The following is a 20,203-nucleotide window of genomic DNA, read 5'->3' as shown; positions in this document are numbered from 1 at the left end:
TAGCGACGAGACGCGCTGTGAGCTTGTAGATTGGCTATTTTTGTTGCGCAACATATAAAATAAGCATTATCCAGTCAGTCCCGCTTTCCTTTCTGTGCCTCAGTCTCTATCCTTCCAATCTTCTCACCCCCCCCTTTGCTCTTCTCCCTCCATCTCACCGTCAACTAACACCGCCCCCCCCCCCCACCAAAAAAAATGCTACTACCACCACAAACCCTTGCCAACAGCGATGCTATCATTATGTTAATGAACTGACGGGACCACTTCCTGTCTGTTGAAAATCCACTTCCTGTGTGTCAGTTAGAAACGACGGCGGCGCCCATCCCCCCCCCCCCCCCCCCACCGGCGCCAGCTGTCCCATGAGCCCCTGAGGGCATCTCTTATTGGTTGAAAACTATCTTCTTCCTGTATGTATATATGTTGGCGGAGACGGCAGCTTTGAGGTCCCTTTGGGGCTTTGAAGCTTCGGCTTTTAGGTGGCTCGTTTGTTTGCCGTTCATAAAAATGAGCGAGAGTGAGTGTGGCGTGTGTTAATTGGGAGCAGGCTTGGGTAGCTTCACAGGAGGACTTTGTTTGTACGCAGAAAGGGGAGGTGGGGTGCTGACCAAGTAGACAGAAACTACGTAGAACAATGCAGAAATGCGTTCATAAATTTGTTAAGATATAAAGTATCAAATGTAGGGATGGGGATCAAAACCCGTTTCTATTAACACATTGACTGCCAGAATTATTTTCACTGCCTATTGTTATTCATGCCAGAGATTTTTCAATGGAAAAAAAAAAAGTACTCAGGAGCCGAGATACAAAATTTTAAAGTTTTAAGTTAACAAGGAAGTGGATGAGAGTAAAGATCTTCGAAAATTCATATCTCCTTGGTCTTTGGGTCAAATTTAAAAAAAAAAAAGTAGGAAAAATATTTTTTTTGCTAAAAACGAGTTAACTCGTTTTTAGCAGATCTTGGCACTCAAGTGATGAAAAGCTAAAAACGAGTTAATTCGTTTTAGGCATTCAATGTGTTAAGGACACGGTTCAGAACTTCTCAAAATCTGAAAAATGTCTAGGAATGTCTGTATCTATCTGTCCACGGGTCTGTGGACGACGTACCAAATCTCTGTGTCAGTGGGGGTGTAGGCATCGGCTTCCCTGAATGGCCAATCGAACCAATCGACTTCACAGATTGGCCAAACACACACACAGACCGTCTTATAGACGGCTAGTCTCCAACAGAGCCACGACGTACAAATTAACGATCCCCATGCCTAATCAAGAGTAGCATTCACACACCACATATACATTCCTCACCTATGGACGTAGTGCAGCTGGTGAACAGAGTCGATGGCCAGCACCATCTCGGCCAGGTAGAACCTGGCCATCTCCTCCGGCAGACGGTCCTCAAACTTACTGAGCAGCGTCAAGAGGTCACCACCTACATAGTAGTCCATCACCAGGTACTGGTGAGAGAGGAGCGACCAAACAGGACCCGTTAAAAAACAAACTTCATTCTCTACTAGTACAGCACAGTTCATTGTAAAAGAATAATAATAGCAACATATATTTTAGAACACACACCAAAATCCTGAGTGTTGATTTAAATGGATCCGTAAGGGTGAGCTGAATGAACACTTTCACTGTGTAGTAGTTGCAGTTATCAGTAGTAGTATTACGTCATCCGTTTCTTATTTGAGAGAGTGCAACAAAAAAATGGCAGATCGGCTATTTTCAACAAGACAGTCGTACCACTGACTATAAATGAGGCTTTATACAGCATCACATTCCACAGAAACATCAGACAATCATCTAATTGCGGAAAATGCTCATAATTTTGACTCAACATGGCATTTTCTGATCCTTCGCTCTTTTTCCATTGCTCCTCTCCCTATTTTCTCACAGTATCATTAACATTGAGGGCATTCTGGCTACAAATGCCTAAATGACTACGGTTTTTCTTATTCACTTTTAGGGGTTCCCTAAAAATAGCCGGCTGGACAGGCCGTAGTGTGTATTTCTGAAGCCCTGGGGAGTGTCCAACGAAGAGCATTTGTTGTGAGAATGTAGGGAATGGAATGACGGGCAGCCCTGGCATTTGAACCCAAGGTCAGGGAGTGCACACTGGCTCCGCAGTCAGTCAGAGATGGACAGCCACATCAGCCAATGAAAACTGTGGTAGGACGGCAGCGTGGCTATCAGCCAATCAGCACCCTGGGAAGTCATTCCTTGGTGGACTGGTCAATGGCTGTTTGGCATTATTAATGGGGATGTTAAGTGATTATGTTTCTGTTAAAAGAAAATTCCTTTTCTTTTTCATTTTTCTTCTTCTCGATATTCTGATAGTAATGGTTGCTATAGAGTTTTTGTTCAGTAACAGGGTCTCCCCGTCTCACCAGCTCCACAAAGGTCATTTATCAGCTTCAAATACAGAGGAGGATTACCCAACGGGCCGACTGGGCCCAGGCCCAGGGGCCCCTGAGCTAGGGGGGCCCCTGAGCTTGAGCCTTTTTTTTTTTTTAATAAAAAAAAATGTTAACATATTTTTTTTAACAATTTTAACATAAAAAAACCCTAATAATTTCCCTTATTAACCGCAATATAACCGAACAATTTCTTTGTATTTAAGTTATAGGTAAAACATGCATTATATTAGCCTATCCGCCGCCGTGCACAGACGTTTTTAACCGAAAAAAACCCTATTAATTTCCATTATTAACCGAGATTTAACCGCAAAAATTTTGCGCGCGCGGGGTGGGTGCGTGCACGCGCGCACAGCGCGCGTGCACCCACGGAAGGGGGCGGGGGGGCCTTTTGCGTGTCTCGGCCCAGGGGCCCGTTTCTTCCTAATCCGCCTATGTTCAAATATAGTATTTGTTTATCCTGTATGAGTTCTCTCTCCTGATTGGATGAAATTTGTATCGCGACCTGAAAATGTATTTTCAGTTTTATAAAGAGCTGGAGTGAGATTGGTGAGATCCTTGCTACTGAACAAACACTCTATAGCAATGATTAATATCGGAACATAGAGCTATTTAACACTTAATTAAAAATAAATATATATCATTTACACACCTTTCTGTTCTGTTGCCCACTTTAGTGCAACGTTACTTTTCAGTGTACCTTGTGTTAAGGAATGAAGGTGGCATTCAGACACTTTTCCATTCTAAATATAGTAGTTTAATATGCTGGCATAAACACTATATCTTTACAATCTTAATATTAAGTAGAAAAGCAGACCAACCTCAGGGCAGTTATTTCCAGAACATTAAGTGTAAAGGCTGGGGGGTCATTTGACCATTAAGTCGGGGTGCACAGACAATGACACGTATGTACACGTGCTCACACAAGCCCAGCCAAGTGTGACTGGTGGGTTTGTGAACCAGACACTTTGGCAGGTAACCAATTGTGTTCTACAAACATGGCTGGATAATGAAATGGAAAAAGTGGCTGGTGAAATATGAGTCACTGATGGCTGATGGACATATGGAGAAGTTTGATGCTTTGACCATCATGCTCACATGTAGGGCTGCAACTATCTTCTCATAGTTCTCAACGATTATTCTATCAATTACTTTTTTGATTAGTCAAATAATCAAGAAGTTTGTTCTCTGTATTTGGATATGAATTAAATAATTCTAATTGAACGCTGTCACACAAATATAGCGGGAAAGAATCCCTGTTTCACTCCTATTCATGTGCAAATGGAAGTCTCTCTCGTGTTTCTCAACTTATTTCTAAATTCTCTTGTTGGTGACCATGTTGTTAACCATGTTGGTGACCATGCAGGTGACCATGCTGGTGACCATGTTGGTAACCAGAATAATCGGTTATTTGTGGACCCACAAAAGGTTGATACAGTACATGGCAGTCCGCATGGATGAAATCAATATGAAATCTCACGACTGACAAATGTTGTCAGGTTCAGTCCTAATCTGTGATTTGTGAAACACACTAGCGCTGTGTTTCATAAACACTTAGCACAATATGATATTTCATACCAGTTGAAGAAAGGCTTTAACCTCCACGATCATTAGGGTTTTCTGGAAGACTGAACCCTAACCCTAAACCTGTATTCTATTGCTAGCTTGACCACTTCAAATACTCTTTAATCGTCACTGACTGACATGAGTCAGACGGAGAACATTAATCTATGAGTCCATCCATCTTACCAGGTTGTTGTCGTCCTGGAAGGCATAGTGGAGGGTGGTTATCCACTGGCTGTCACCGTTCACCAGCACGTCCCTTTCCTCCCGAAAACACGCCGTCTGAGGAGGGACAGAACAAATGTCATGCTTTACAACATTTACCGATGACAACATGGATGACCAGGGAAAGTCATAGACAGTGTAGAGGCAATGTGACACTTTGATTTGAAATCCCTTAAGTCATATTTCAAACGCGACAAAAACGCAAAAAATGCCAATCCAGAGTTTCACAACGCAACGTGCTGAGAGCTTGCAGATCAGCTGTAAATGTTTGAAACTTTTGCCCAAAATAGGGATGCCAGGCTTAAAAGTGGTTAACACAATATTCAGCCAAAATACAGAAATATAGCAGATGATATCAGCTATAATGCTCCACTTTGATCAAATGGATTTATTGTGAAATATGCATCCAGGTTACATAGTACAAGTCTAAAGGCTCCCACCCACTGACAAGAGTAAATCAAACATCAGACCCTCCTGGGATAAACGGACATTCCAAAAATAAGCATGATAATATCTGCTAATGTTGCGTAAACATACAGTAAACCTCCACAAAGGGGCACATGGTTAGTTTCACTTTTTTTTTGCTTTGCTTTTTGTCGTTTCCCATGTCCAGGCTCTCACACACACACACACACACACACACACACACGCACACACACACACACACACACACACACACACACACACACACAGTGTATGGGTAGTTCTGCCCAATGAGATATGAGGCATGAAGATGGAAGACCCATGGGACCAATAGGAATGTCTTACCGACTGTCACAGAGAGGTCAATGAGAAAAACATGCATTAGAGGCCAACAATGACATCTGTCACACACTGCATGTGACCCAGGAGTTGAGTTAAGGGGGCATGCATGAGGCCGACATTTCCCTCGATGGCACAAATCACATAAGAGCTCGTCAACCTTTTAAACCGTACATTTAAATGAAAAGAGACCGCTTTCTTTAATCACATCAACCCTGGCGTCCCAATTTTGGGTATGTCATTATAGGCAAAGATGTTAACGGAAATGGCAGATTTAGTAGCTCACAACGCATTGCAACTTTTTGTGAGCTTGTAGATCGGCTATTTTAGAACAGCCGAAATATAAAATGGGGTTTGAGTGGTAAAGACATAAATGTAGGCTAAGGTCCAACCCCAGTGCCAGTATATATATATATACAGTAGCAGTATGTTTGGAGAATCTCACCTCTGCTCTCTTCAACATCTCCCATTTGTTGAGAATCTTCATGGCGAACACCTTGTCTGCATTCTTCACCTTTACCACTGCAACCTGGAGAAAGATACACAGAGAGAGACAGAGTTTAAACCATGGAAAAGGCACACTTCTTGACCCCAAAATATTATTTATAGGGAGAGAGAAGGGGGGGAGGAGAGAGAGAGAGAGAGAGAGAGAGAGAGAGAGGGGGATACAGAATGACACACAGATGAATAGATAAATAGATTATTGATCCCACAAGGGAAATTCAGTTGGCATTGCAGAACGGTACCGCAATATGAAACACATAACAGATACACACACACATATGTACACATAAACAGTGGGTAGCACACACGTTGATGTGATTGGTAGAGAGAAAGAAGAGGAGGAGAGCAGAGAGGATGGAAGATGAAAGGGAGTGATAGTAAAGGAAAGGGGTAAAGGAGTACAGGAGGAGGAGAGGAGGCGGACGTGAGGAAGGGGAAAGGAGGGACAGGAAGTGACCTTGGACACCGAGGTGTCGACCCTGAAGGCTGACAGACACGCACCACCTGGATCCTCTTACACACACACACACACACACACACACACACACACACACACACACACACACACACACACACACACACACACACACACACACACACACACACACACACACACACACACACACACACACACACACACACACACACACACACACACACACACGCACGCACACGCACACACACACACACACACACAGCTGGGCATTCGTGTCATGCTACTATTCCTTCTTGGTGTCCTGACTCGCATACAGTACAAACACATGATGGAACATTCCCATATGGAACCCGTTTAGGAACCAGAGAGAACCTTTTGTTGGGGTGAGAGCATGAGATGTGCTGTGGTCTTTCTAAAACAACGTGGGAGGCCGGAAGCATATTTATAATGTACACAGTACTGTATGTGGGGTTGCGTCGAGGCTGTTTTGGCTTTTTTTTTAGAAACCTAATGCCCGATGGGATTTAGCTAACTGTTCTTCATGCTATTTGTTTATCTACCTCTGTTGGCCAATGCGCAAACATAACCCCGACAATAGAGCAGGTTTATTGGACAAGAACGCATCAGATTTGTCTCTTCTTTATAGCACAAATTCGAAGTGACTGCAAAGAACCCCTTTTACAGCTCAGAGGAACAGTCACTGGTGCCTTTCACCGATCACCTTTGTCAAATGAACTGCTGAGAAAGGATCATGCAAAGATGACCTACTAGGCCATAACCCACCATCAAGGAAGTTAGGGTTATGAACTTATGACTAAGAAGAGAGGAGCGCACTCTCTCTCACACACACACACACACACACACAGACAAACACACGCATATAGAGGACACATATGCTGACATTTGCTGGCATATACTGTACATACGCTCATACAAAACCCAACTAATTGCAAACACACACACACACACACACACACACACACACACACACACACAAGTATGCAGACACACATGGAAATATGTAAACACTGTCTCTCTATCTCTCTCTGTCAAGTAGTGAAAACAAGCGAGTGGTCCATACAAGAGGGGAGCCTGCAGTCTATTAAATGAGCCAGGGAATGCAGCTAATGCAATACAATGATAACATTCCTCCACTGTTTGGATTTCCCCCAGCGATCACTCTAAGGAGGAGGAGAGGAACAGGGGCAGAGAGAGAGAGGACAAGAGGTGGAGCACACTGTTCTTGGCAACAACTTTGTGTTTTTGTCCTTCTCTCCATCTCCCCTTTATGCACTCCATTCTTCCTCTACTCTTCCTCGTTTCCGACCTCGTTTGCTGGTTTTCATGACCAGTCTAAAGGTTCATTTAGACCCTATATCGACAAGGCTTTGCAAATGACCAGATAATATGAATAAACAAGGCGACCTAGAGTTGTGCATAGTTAAGATGCTTCAGCACCCTCTGGAGGACAAATGTGCGGGCCGAGTGACATACAGTACAGGCACACAGAAACGGGAAAACAGCCGGTGGCTAGGATTAGCCAGGGTTTTTGGAGTCATGATGCTCATTTTTCCCACGCCAAATTCCACATAGTTTTTGGGGATTCTTCTATAATGATCATTTGTCACAATTTGTCCACTGAGTATTTCCAATGTAAATAATAAGTCAGGGAGCTAACATTTGGAGGGTGGGTTTTGGGGTTATTTTGTCATTCAGCAACAGGGGCTAATAGTTTCCCAAGGGATCTATACTTACGATCTCCTCCTTTTGTCCCTCCTTGCCGAAAATAGCCAGTCAACAAGCTCACAATGCATCACAAAGGGTTGTGAGGTTGTAGATCGGCAATTTTCGATGTTCGGTTTTCAGTGAATGTTCGCCTATTATGACATGGCAAGAACAGAGCCTCTAGGGTTCATTTGGTTAGACGAGGCAATCTAATTTCTTCATTGTCTTCATGGTCAATACTTGGTCCCCTTCTTTTATCCCTCTACAAAACACTAAGTATTACTAAATCTCTTTGCTGAAAATAGACAATCTCCAAGCTCACAACGCAACAAGCTCAGAATAGGGATTGCTAGGGTTCGTGTAGTTACTGCAAAGCAGCTACTACTGATGTGAGAGTTCCCATAATGCAGCAGCCCTGTACTGCTCCATACTGGAGCAGGAGAGGAAACCAATTAACACATTCATCAGGAGATCTCTGCTGCATCACGAACGAAAGCCATTTTTCTCCCTGCTGCTGACAATGGCAGGATGAAACCTAAACATGCTGCACTCTCTCTGTGTGTCTCTCTCTCTCTCTGGCTCTATGTCTCTCTTGTCTATCGGAAAGTCTTTTCCTTACTCAGTCTATTTTCTGTCTTTTAATTTTGTTCCATCTCTCCTTCTCTTGCCCCGTCTATACATTTGCCCATCTCTCATGTTAGGGCTTGGCGATATGACTTCAAAATAATCAATGTCACGATTATGTCAGACTTGTGCCTCGATTAAGAATCATAAAAACAATTATAGTGAGAACACCAGATCTACAAGCTTGTCACGATATGCTATGTTCACTATTTTTGTACGCCACTATTGTTCAACGAAATTATGTGGTTAATCAAACTAATCGATTTAGTCGATTGTTCGTTGCTATAAGAAAACAATTATTAAAAAAACCTTGTTCAATTATTCGGTTATAAGTCAGTTATTGGCTCTAAATATCGGATTCGATACATTTTCTGTTAATTGCCCAGCCCTAGTGTATGTGCAGTCTGGTCAAAGCCTCACAAAGGGGACTGCATGCAGTCATACAGCTGGGTCTCTAATCATCACAGGACCTTCCCAAAGAAAGTATCTATTCTCTGTTTTCGTTGATCCGATACAAGGTCAACTGGCCGCCACTGCTATAACCCCACTAATAAAACAGCAACACTTCATGACTCTGGAATGTTGGCATGAGTGAAAGAAACTGATCACGACGCTAAGACAGTTGCCTACTGTAGATCTATCATCATTCAATTAGAACACTAGCATCCTACTAATGGCATACATTGCACCAGTCAAGTCGTCCCTATCATGTGAATGAATAATGGACCCATGTGACGATCACGTTGCCTCTCAAGCTGCCCAAAACTAACTGTATTAGTTACGTATGAAACGCATAATGGCAGAGCTGGCTCACTCAAAGGGCACGGGGACATTGCCATGATGGCATAGTACTACATGGTGGGTCATACCACACACAATCCATTCAGAGACAGAGGCATACACCAGTGGAACCCTGCAGTGTGTTACACAGTAAAGTTACAAATAAATAAAATACCACTGAGTATTTTACTGTGTACAGCAGGTAGACAATTTCAGTCAAAGAGGATCGTAGTCAAACATTTTGAACTTGCAACTCTGCTACAGAACACATCTCCCTCTATTTATTATTCTCAGTCAGTCTCTCTATAACTTCATCTCACTCACTTCATCTCACTCTCACACTCACTTTTTTCTGCCTTCTGTCCCTTTGTGTCTCTCTCCCTTGCCGTGATTCCTTTTCACAGGGCACAGCTCTGGGAGTGGAGATTTAAGGGCAGATAACCTTCAGCAACCACAGGCCTGCGCCCGATTTTATCGGAACTCTTTCCACAAATGACGACATTACATATTTTGGGCTTTGTGAAACCCTGTCAACCATTCCCCGCTGGCACCTCTGGGACATGCTACAGGGGCACCTTGGTGCGGTTCACCCAGACTGTGTGAAACTGAAGCCCAGTAAAAGCCTTGCTGAGGCCAGTGGGGCCTGGAACATTGGGCAGGGTTCCAATCCTCCTGTGTGTTTGTGCATGTATGCATGTTTCATAAGAATCATCAACTAAGTATGTCTGTGTGAAAGTGTGTGCTCTTTCAGGTATGTGTTTAAGTGAAAAAGTAGTTTCTGTGTGTGTGTGTGTGTGTGTGTGTGTGTGTGTGTGTGTGTGTGTGTGTGTGTGTGTGTGTGTGTGTGTGTGTGTGTGTGTGTGTGTGTGTGTGTGTGTGTGTGTGTGTGTGTGTGTGTGTTATACAGAGTCTGCAAATGCTACAAATCCATGGCAGTCTCACACCATAATGTAATACACACCGACTACAGTATGAGGCTTTTATTCTTCCATGTCCGGCAAAAGACTTGTGGATCCAAAGGGTGTACTTATAAGGATTGGATGGAAAAAACAGGTCTATTCCCCGCTGACGTTCATACATTTCAACATTTCATAATCCCAGTAGGAAATCAACTTGCTACAATGGCCTCTTTCACTATTTCACCAGGCTAATTGATGGTTATTTTAGCTGGTTGATTGATTGACCTGGAATAGAAAGGAACTTCAAAGTGATGTTTGGGTACTTGCCAAAATGGCTAGTGGAATAGAAACCATAGCCAAAACCGTCCAGCATTTAGCCAGTGGCTGGCGTCAACTATAGAGAACCCGTTTCCAATGCATGTTGCATAGCGTCACTGTCGGGCAGAAACCTTGTATCTCTTCTCTATATATCATCTTTTCAAGTTCTTTCATCAATTAATGCCCTATTTTATACTTCATTTATTGTATGACAGCATTGTGTCGTGTATGACAGTGTATGTTCACCTATAATGACATGACCAAAATAGAGACATTAGGTTCAAAGTGGTTAAGTCTGTTTGTGTTTGGGAAAAAGAAGCAGGCATAACCTTAACAGAGGAGGAATGGCTGAATATATGTGATATGATAACCACCACCACTAGTTCCGGCCTTTGGAGGGAGTTCTCATGGAAGAACATGATTAGGTTCTTTATTACCCCAAGGAGAAAATACTTACAAAATGGTACACCAGAATCGGGGAATTGTTGGAGAGACTGCAATAATACAATGGCTGACCACTTCCATATATTCTGGGACTGTCCAGTAACCCAAAACTACTGGCTTGAGATTGTATCAGATATTAACGCAATAATGGGTTCTGAGCTTGAATGTACTTTTACCAAAATTTACCTGAGTAACATACCACCCGAATTTAGCACCGCAGACAAGTACCTTCTCAAAATATTATTGGTGGCCAGTAAGAAGGCTATAACCAGGAGGTGGCTCGACAAAAACCCACCAACAAAGGGGGAGTGGATAGCCATTGTACAGAACATATACGAAATGGAGAAACTCACATATTCTGTAAGACTCCGTATGGATACTTTTTGTAAATACTGGTTAAAATGGATATTACATATGAAAATAGTTCTGTGAAAGACCTGTAAAGAAGTGGGGTTTTTTGAATGTATATCTGTATGTATGTACAAATATGTGAATCTGTACTATGCGTGGGGATACCTTGCTTGATTTAATACCTCTATGTTATACTTTTTATTTTTGTACACTTTACTGCTTGTTTTTTATTTCTATGTATATCTCTCAACGAAAGGACTGAAGTTGCTTCAAATAAGGATCTCTCTCATTTCATCTGGACTGAATAGCCCTTAACATGAGAATGTTAACTTTGCCAGAAATGTACTAATTTAATTTAATGTATATGTGATGCCCATCATGACCTAACCTGCTCTAAGAAAAAGAAAATAAAAAGAAAGTTAAAAAAAAAAAAAAGTCTGTTTGTGTTTTTTTTTAAATAAATATTTAACCAATGAAAGTATTAACAAGAGCTTAAGTGAATAACAATAACTACTTTGGGTCCATTGGAACACAGGTTCCGTTTTCAATTTCCGGAAAAGCAACCGTTTTGGACATACATGGTTTCCCGCACGACAGCGACGATAGGTTGGTTAAGCGCAGGGCTATGCGATAGCGAAACCCATTCGTGGACAATGTCAACAACTGTCAGCTAATATGAGAATTTAGAAATGAAATTGGAGTGGAAGGGGTAAAAACCGAAGACACAAGGGTGCTTCCTGGACACCGGTGTTATGTAAGCATACACCGCTCTGAGGTAAGAGACTTGGCTGAGCACCATGCTACTTGTCCCTCCAACATTCCCCAGCACTGACATCACTCCCTGAAACCCAGTGACAACAGTATTTCAACCTCCCCGTGGGGCAGTCAGTGAAGGGGTGAAAAAGAAAAGAAAAAACTAAAGTACAGAGAAGAGTTTCAGTTGCACTAATTCATTTCTCTTCCTGGGGTAATAAGAGTGTGAAAGGGGGGGCTTATGAAGTTTAACTCAGTCAGACATACAAGTAGGATCATGCTCGTGGTGCTCAAGCCTCGAGACTAATACTAGTTGCTGCTGGAATGCAAGCAGAGGGGACCACCAGAACCAAGGGGTTCAACTTGGGGTCTGAAACCCACTTGTGGTCCCCCAAGCCATTGCATGGGGCCTCAAAAAAAGAAAAAGAAAACAGTTTTCCGTTTATTAATCACTTGAGCCCTATTGTACTTTGTTCAAAAATAGCTAAAATAGTCCTTCTATAAGCTCACAACATGTGACGTGTTGTGAGATTTGAAAATGTTTTTAAAAAACTGAACATATTTTTTTAATATTTTACATTTTTGAAAACCTGCACAAAATTAGGGATGCTAGGTTTAAATGTGGTTAAGGTAATTTAAGAAAAGCAAACCAACAAGAGTAACAGGTTCCTACTACATGCTGTGAAGACGTACATTTTAGAAATAATGCTGCTAATAATCATTCGAAAGGGACATCATATTCCTACTTTCACTTGATGTTGCCGTAATAGTGTGTTATTAAGCCATTAAGACCTGGAACGCATCTGTGTCACTTTAGATTGCTTTGGCTATTCAAAAATAGCATATATACAAGCTCATAGCGCAACTTGTAGATCTGCTATTTTTGAAAAATCTTGTTTTTTTTGTTTTTTTCAAAAAACTGTTAGGATTTAGATTTTTGTTTTAATCGGCCTCAGGTCTTAATGGGTTTGAACCACTGAAATGAAAGGGGTTGTCATAATATAAAATGATCACTTCTCATTTGTGGGTCCACATGAACCCTAGTGTCCCGATTATGGACATATCATAATGTGAACATTCTGTGAAAATAGGCAAACATTTGGCGAAAATAGCAGATCTTCAAACTCACAACATATCCTGTTGCGACGCCCAAAGAGATTTAAAAGGAGTGGGCCAAGGATATACAGTACCTCTGGGGACCCCGGTCAATAAAGTATATAGGGTTTAAGTGGTTAAAATGGTACAGTGGTTGTCTACCGATGAGCAGGCTGGTGCCTTGCACCAGGCTGAAAGCATATAAATGCAGACTAGAGATCAGACCGGCCTAAATGTTTGCTCAATTGCTCCATGAGTATTTAAGGAGGAGACAGAAATGAAACTGCATTTTCATGACAGGGTTATTAACCTGTCTTATATCATATATCTCAAGGAAAGACAATTCAAATCACGTCAAAACAATTAAATTGCTTGTAATGCAACTTCTAGAAAATTCTCTGCAATGTCGCCTATGAGGCTGGTTTAGTGAGTTTGCGAGGAGAAGGCAGAAGGGAGGGACTGTGGCCTCTTGGCATGAGCTATGTGGCGTATTGTTATCATTTGTTCTGGGGTCATGTTACAAAGTTTCTGTGGTAAGGTTGGTAAGAAAATAAAACCCAGGAAGTAGATTACCTCTCCAAAGGCTCCTCGTCCAATCACCTTGAGGATCTCGAAGTCCTCCTTGTGCAGGCGCATCTGCTTCACCTTGGTGGTGAAAGGTTTGGCTGCAGAGAGAGAAGAGGACACACAGTCAGGATTTTACTTCAATCCACCACTAGGGACTTCAGAACCACAGCAAGGTTGATACTCATAAAATCAAATCATATTTTTCACCGAATGCCTCATTAAGCGGAAATATTTGGGGGATGAATATGAATATTAGTGATATCATGTACACAAGAGGCATTCGTTGTTAATTTCCTTCAAGTTCATAGAATGTAAGCAACTTTACTGCAATGCAGCATCTAAGAGCCAAGAAGAATCAAGAGGTGTTTGTCCCTCAGTCATATAATTACAAGCAGTGAAATGTTGGCATGACATGGTCCACAAGTCTGTCCAACAGCAGCAATGTACAAGATTAGAGCCAGACCAATATATTGGTTTGGCCGATATATTAGCAATTATTTGACTTTTATGACGGTATGGGCAATTATAGAAAACCGATGTGTTCTGATCACTTTCAAACTGGTGTCTGAAAATGTTCAGAGATTGCTGATCTACAAGCTCATAAAGCAGCGCATTGCAACGTGTTATAAGGTTTTAGGACCAAAAATGATACTAGACCAGGAAATAATAATAGTAATAGCAGCATTTAAAACATTTCAGCTGGGATGGATGAGGAGGAACTGCTAGGTGGCCAAGTCAGGATCAAGTATTTCAGTAATAGATTTACAGTCATATTACTCTCAAGTTTTCTAAAACTTAGTGTATGAGCCCTTTAACAGAACAGCCTTAAAACCTATATATAATTTTTGAAAGCGGGTTTATCATGTGAGCCATCACTATGCAGGTTTTAACCTGCATTCTAATTACCTAAATTTAGTCTTGCTCTGAGATGCAGGCTGACGGAAACTAAAACATGGACATAATATCACTCTGCGATAACCCACCAACAACCCCACCGTTCTCAGTTCCAACCCATGCTGATAAAAACAGTGGTGTGTCGGTATAAAAACAGACTTTTATCAGGTCTGGGTGGGCCGAGAGCCTGGGTGGGCATGTTAGTCACAGGCATTCTCTTACGAAAGCTAAGCCGAGATGAGAGATTGCATCTCTGTGATCAATGAATTCAGCATTTCCCTCATTTGTTGAGTAGCCTTCAGTCACTTCCTGGTTTACATGATATGAGCACGCCTAAGATAACCTGAATGGACCACAGGTTCACCAAGGTCAGCCAATTGGCTACGCTGATTCTGCATTGGTAAAGGGTGGAGATGTTTAAAGGGATAGTTCTGTTTTTCATATTGTAGCATCAACTGAAATGTAGTTATCTAGCTGGTGGATACTGGCAAGCTAACCCCTTTCGTTTCCATTGCTACAAAATGTTAACAAACATCCAGTGGACATTTCTTAGTAACCGTAGTGCCAATTTAAAAACGGTTTAAAACTAGTTGACAACTATCCCTTCAAAGTAGAATCCACAGGAAGTTATCTATTACAGTAATAATTAATTAATGGGCGAAGTCTTGGCACCTATGCTGATCACTCCAGCAGTGTTTTCATTGCCTTTTTATATTGGCCTTTACCTAAGTGTATATTATTATACATTTAAATTATTTAGACATACAAACTTGCATAGCAACTGATTAACAAAAGAAGCCATTTCCAGTGACTTACTGACTTTCCAAACATCTGTTTTCTCCATGCCTACTGCATAGCCTGTCTGTGTGTGTGTGTGTGTGTGCGCGCGCGCGTGTGCGTGTGCGTGTGTGTGTGTGAGAAACTGACCACCAGCCAATAGCTGGCAGTCGGGGCCTTTCTGCAATCCCTCATCGGCCAATCATCACTCTAAAACTGTCTGGTTGCCATGACTTCACAAAACCTCTGCAGTTCAGGAAAAAGACATTCTCCTGCTGTGAAAAAAGGGAAAGGCCTGCAGATATAAAACAAACAGGCCACTGAGAGCAACCCAACCCCCACCCCCCTGACACACATCTCCTCCCCCCTTTTCTCACATTTTGTCTGTCCTGTTCTCCCTCTCTTCCTTCCATTCTGTCGCTCCCTCTCTCTCTCTCTCTCTTCGGGAAGCCTTGCTCACTCTCACCCTCCCCTTCTCCTCCTGTTCTGTTCTCTCCCACCGCAAGTGACAACAGGCCTAACCATGCCAAGGTCATGCACTGGAGGAGCACAAATGGAGACCACAGTGTGTGCCCTGCCCTCCCCTGGCATAATACTACTGCCATTCACACACACACACACGCACACGCACACACACACACACACACACACACACACACACACACACACACACACACACAGCTCAGTGATCCCACAGAGCGTAGGCTGGATGGTGGCAACACCTGTCACGGGAAAGTGAAGCTTGCTGACTTAATTTTACATCTTGTAATCCTGGAACAATGAGCCTTTTACACACTGGCGCGTTTTCGGCATCAGGTGCGTAGGAGAGCTGTTTGATAACGTAATATTAAAGGAAGTTCATGAGGTCATGAGGCTAATTATTGTAACCTATTGTACAATGTACATGTCACAAACAAAAGGAGTTTCAGTGCAAGCAACAGACAGTGTGCAGTGAGGTTTTCCACCCACTCCTCTGTAATCCCAAGGACACCAGCAGCTTAATAAAGGCTTTAGGGGAGAAAACCATCAGCTTAAGAGCCTGGAAGTACAGTAACCAGTAGCATGTTGGCCAGCTCCAAAAATAGCCGATCTACAAGCTCACACCGCGTTGTGATGCGGCGCGTTGTGAGCTTGTAGATCGGCTATTATTGCCGTAAAATCAGGCTTTAGTCTCTCACAGCTGTCTCCAGCTGTGTTTGAGAAAAACCACACTGTAAAATTATGTGTGTTAATTTAAGTATGTTTAAAAATAGGTCCACGTCTTGGTTAAATTTTTACAGTTCTATTTAAATTAACACTGATGATTTTGCTGTGCACTCACACAAAGGTTCAATTCAGGAAATTCTCAAGAGACACATTCAAGCACGTTTCATCATCTTAAAAAAAAAGGTACAAGGTGCACCGAACACCCCGGTTTAAATTAAGTACCAATTCAATTCAGATACCATGCATTTTAAAATAAATGTATATGACTACGCTTCGATTTAGTGAGTGACTTTGAGCCAACACAGGTAAAAGAGCTTACGATTATTTTTGAAATATGGCTTGTTCCTTGCAGAAGTTTGACAGGGATGGGGCCATTTCCTGTCACAGAGGGAATAAATTGGGGAGTTGACAAGCGACATAGATTCAACCCTATGAGATTGGGATTAGACCAGTAACTTGTTGTGGTACCCAGGAGTGTAGCCTTTTATCTGCAGGTTCCACTATTTTATTTGAGCTATAACAAAACTGGTATATTCAAATCAGATTTTGGCATATTTATTACAGCACTGTCAGTATATGAATGCACTGTAAGCTAGCCAAAGGACAGAACCAGTAACGACTAATGACTCTGAGAAAGATCACTTCCAAATGTTTGTCCTGTCAAGGCAAATGTATGGTTGGTACATGAGTGCATAGTATATCATTTAATGGGATTATTTTTTGTTGTTTAGCTCTATACTCTTGTCTTGACTCTTGGCTTTTAAAACACAACACAGATTTACTGCCATATTCCGGCTTTGTAGGCCAGAATATCATTAATAACCAGAATGTCAAAAGTTTCTCATGATTTGCTACTGGCTAGCACGACATGGCTTCCGTGGTTTTTATGTATTATAAAATCTACACCGAAGAGGACAGCCAAGGCTAGCAAAGTTGGCCATTAACCACAGAGACTAATACATTTATACATGCCAATAGCAGATCTAAAAGCTCACGTTGATGTCATCACACTCTGATATCAATAAGAGTATCGAGTTATCAGTACTCCAACTTCTAACTTCTCTCTTATCAGTCCAGGGCAAGCCATTCACCCTAATGGATGACAATAACTGATACGATACAGGCATCGACAAAGACAATTCAAGCCAAGATCTTGGCCATGGCTGGAGAGTTTCCTATTCTGCTGTCAGTCCAAAGTTAAGTATTCAATATACTCGACGACATCAGGCACAAAGGCTGGTGCTGTTGGGAAGACAATAGCGGCTGAAAACCCGACAGTTCATCACCTCTTCCCCCTCAGTTGAATTGATCTGGTAAGGAGTAAGGACTGGGAGCTCAGAATCACTGGCAATATTGTGTTATTGAATACACTGGGTCCCCGTGGTGATTGCAAATGTCTGGTACATCCGGTTGGCAAAGCACGGATACTCAATTCTCATTTACAAATTGTGATCATCATGTGTGCATGTCTGTGTATTTTGTCAGACAGATACGCCCATATATGGGACTGACGACTTCAAACTCGGCGTGCGTATTGCAGACAACCTGAGTGAGTCATGGGCCAAGTGGGAAGTCAGTCGGATCAGCAGATCTCCATATAAATATTGATGAATCTGCAAATCCCCAAATATGGAGTACCCTAATGTCATCAATATAGTATCATAGTACTGATGTCATAGACTGGCCTGGACTACATATTTGAGCATGCCTGACACAGAACTCCATGTATAGGCATAAAAGGGACACAGACAGACGGGTACAATGAGTACTCTGACGGGTATTGTATAACTGTGTGGTGCATGCATGTCCAACTTGACCACAGGAGAAAAGTGCCTAATGTGTGTTATGTTCTAGCTATAAGTAACATATTAATGTATTGAATCTACAAATGTCAATATGTACATTTTGTAATATATAAATATTGTATGTCTTTTAATAGTTGCACAATGCTCAAGTGAGCTTCTGTCGGCACACCTGGCTTGTTAAAAAAAGAATCCGCTCTTTCATTATAACAATGCTAATAGTAGTTGCTACTGTATAGTACGTATTCATATCCATATAAGTATATACTTACTGTATGTATGAAGTACAAAACATAAAGTATGTATGGCTACATAAATATGCATGTATATCATGTTATTTTTAAGTGGTCATTAAGTATTCATTGTACGCACTGTTTTCTGAATGTACGTTTGCTGTGTTGACACTACACAAACTAAAGCTAAATCCTTGTCAATTCACTGCCACATGTACAATATTGATTTAACCCAGAGAATAGATTTGACTGTGTATGAGTGTAAAGTAACTGTTATCACGTCTCAACCTGTGGGTCGGGACCCCCTGGTCACTTCATGACAGGGAAGCGACAATTTAAGGACTCTTAAGACCTTTTGATTACCTAAAAAAAATATATGAAAAGAAAAAGACCATTACTGCATCAAAAGTAATCAACAAAATATACTATAAAAACAGGTCAAACATTGGCCAAATTGCCAATCTACAAGCTCACAACAACGCGCGTTGTGAGCTTGTAGATCTGCTATTTTCACAATATTTATCTGTGGAAGAGAGTCAAACTAAATGTAATGCCAACAATTCCAAGTTCTTGACAGTGTGGGGGGGGTCCCCAGTTCAAATATGATTATTTTGGGTAGTTGCGGCCTGAAAAAGGTTGAGAACCACTGTTCTCAGGGATGAAGGGGACCTGAGAGAGAGCAGAGAGACCCCTCTGCTCTGTTGATTAGTAGCTCTGTACTGAATCAGGAGCTCAACTAAACCCACCAGATGCAAACGGTCTTTCATCTCCAAACCTTGGAAGCCATGGGCCCTGTCCACAACAAAGCACACATGCACAAACACAGGGACGCATGCGTACAGAATAGACACACAGTAGCACACGCACAAGGGTACGCTAACAGTATCGAGACAGATGCTCATGATACGCTGACACACACAAACAGTCCAAGCTCCCTTCATCTGCAGCAGGGGAGTCGGCAACCTTTTCGGGTACACCATCACATTTTCCAAGGCTGGCGTGATCACCCAGTGCCATAGTGAAAACCACCATTTATTGTATGTCTTTTTATAGTTTAGCAGAATAATACAAGCATAGAATAAGTAAGAATAGTCATTTTAATACTTCAACCTAGTGGCCCTAGTTTGGGCATGTCATCATCATTATAGGCAAAAGCTGTCCAACATGTTCCAAAATCTTCCAAATGTTTAAAAAATAAGAGGAAATAGCAGATTTACAAGCTAAGTATGGCATAAGTGTTTAATAATTAACCTAACAAAGAATGACAACTATGAATAACAAAGGTAAGCTACATTGTGATTTATCTAGGGAGAAAGGTTTTAAGCACATCAACCAATAATGGTTAGTAAGTTGTTTTTGATTAACTCAATTGATCACCTCAATAGCCCAATCTGATCACCTGGTAGATCAAAAAGAACTGACCACCCCTGATCTACAGTCTTTCTGACATGCATGCACATAATTACTGACAGTCTCACTGATAAGACACAGTTCAGAGACTGCAGCCTTCAGCCTTCAGGTGATCTATCAAAGCACATGAACTTGAACAGATTAAGGGATTTATCCTCAAATACATTGAGTGGTTGAGCAAAAATGTACAGTAGGTGTAAAATATGCTTATGCTGGATTTGACTAAGATAACGTTAAGTTGTCTTTAACTCTCTCAGTGCCAATGAAATAAAAAAATATCTTCATATTGATACTGATACTGAAATTCATACTGATTTCTTTTTTTTTTTTAAGTAAAACAAAAGTGCTTAGGAAGTGAGATACAGCCTTTTTCAGTTATAAGTTAAACAAGGAGTGGATGGAGCTGCAAATCTTCAGATAATGTTAT

General features: G+C 41.7%; 1 protein-coding gene across 2 annotated transcripts in view; it reads right to left on the bottom strand.

Moving 5' to 3' along the window:
- The window catches only part of cdc42bpab (CDC42 binding protein kinase alpha (DMPK-like) b), a 104,601-nt gene that overhangs the window by 53,530 nt on the left and 30,868 nt on the right, over positions 1 to 20,203 (bottom strand). For both annotated transcript variants that reach the window (XM_084083063.1, XM_084083064.1), the window contains exons 2-5: positions 13,461 to 13,552; positions 5,404 to 5,487; positions 4,158 to 4,253; positions 1,303 to 1,451 (exon numbers count right to left, since the gene is read on the bottom strand). In XM_084083063.1, coding sequence (XP_083939189.1) covers positions 1,303 to 1,451; positions 4,158 to 4,253; positions 5,404 to 5,487; positions 13,461 to 13,552 — 421 coding nt within the window. The remainder of the gene's footprint in view (positions 1 to 1,302; positions 1,452 to 4,157; positions 4,254 to 5,403; positions 5,488 to 13,460; positions 13,553 to 20,203) is intronic.

Source organism: Gymnoscopelus microlampas (genome assembly GCF_963454915.1).
Source record: "Gymnoscopelus microlampas genome assembly, chromosome: 16".
NCBI classification, from domain to species: domain Eukaryota; kingdom Metazoa; phylum Chordata; class Actinopteri; order Myctophiformes; family Myctophidae; genus Gymnoscopelus; species Gymnoscopelus microlampas.
This window is presented reverse-complemented; position numbering and strand designations above follow the sequence as displayed.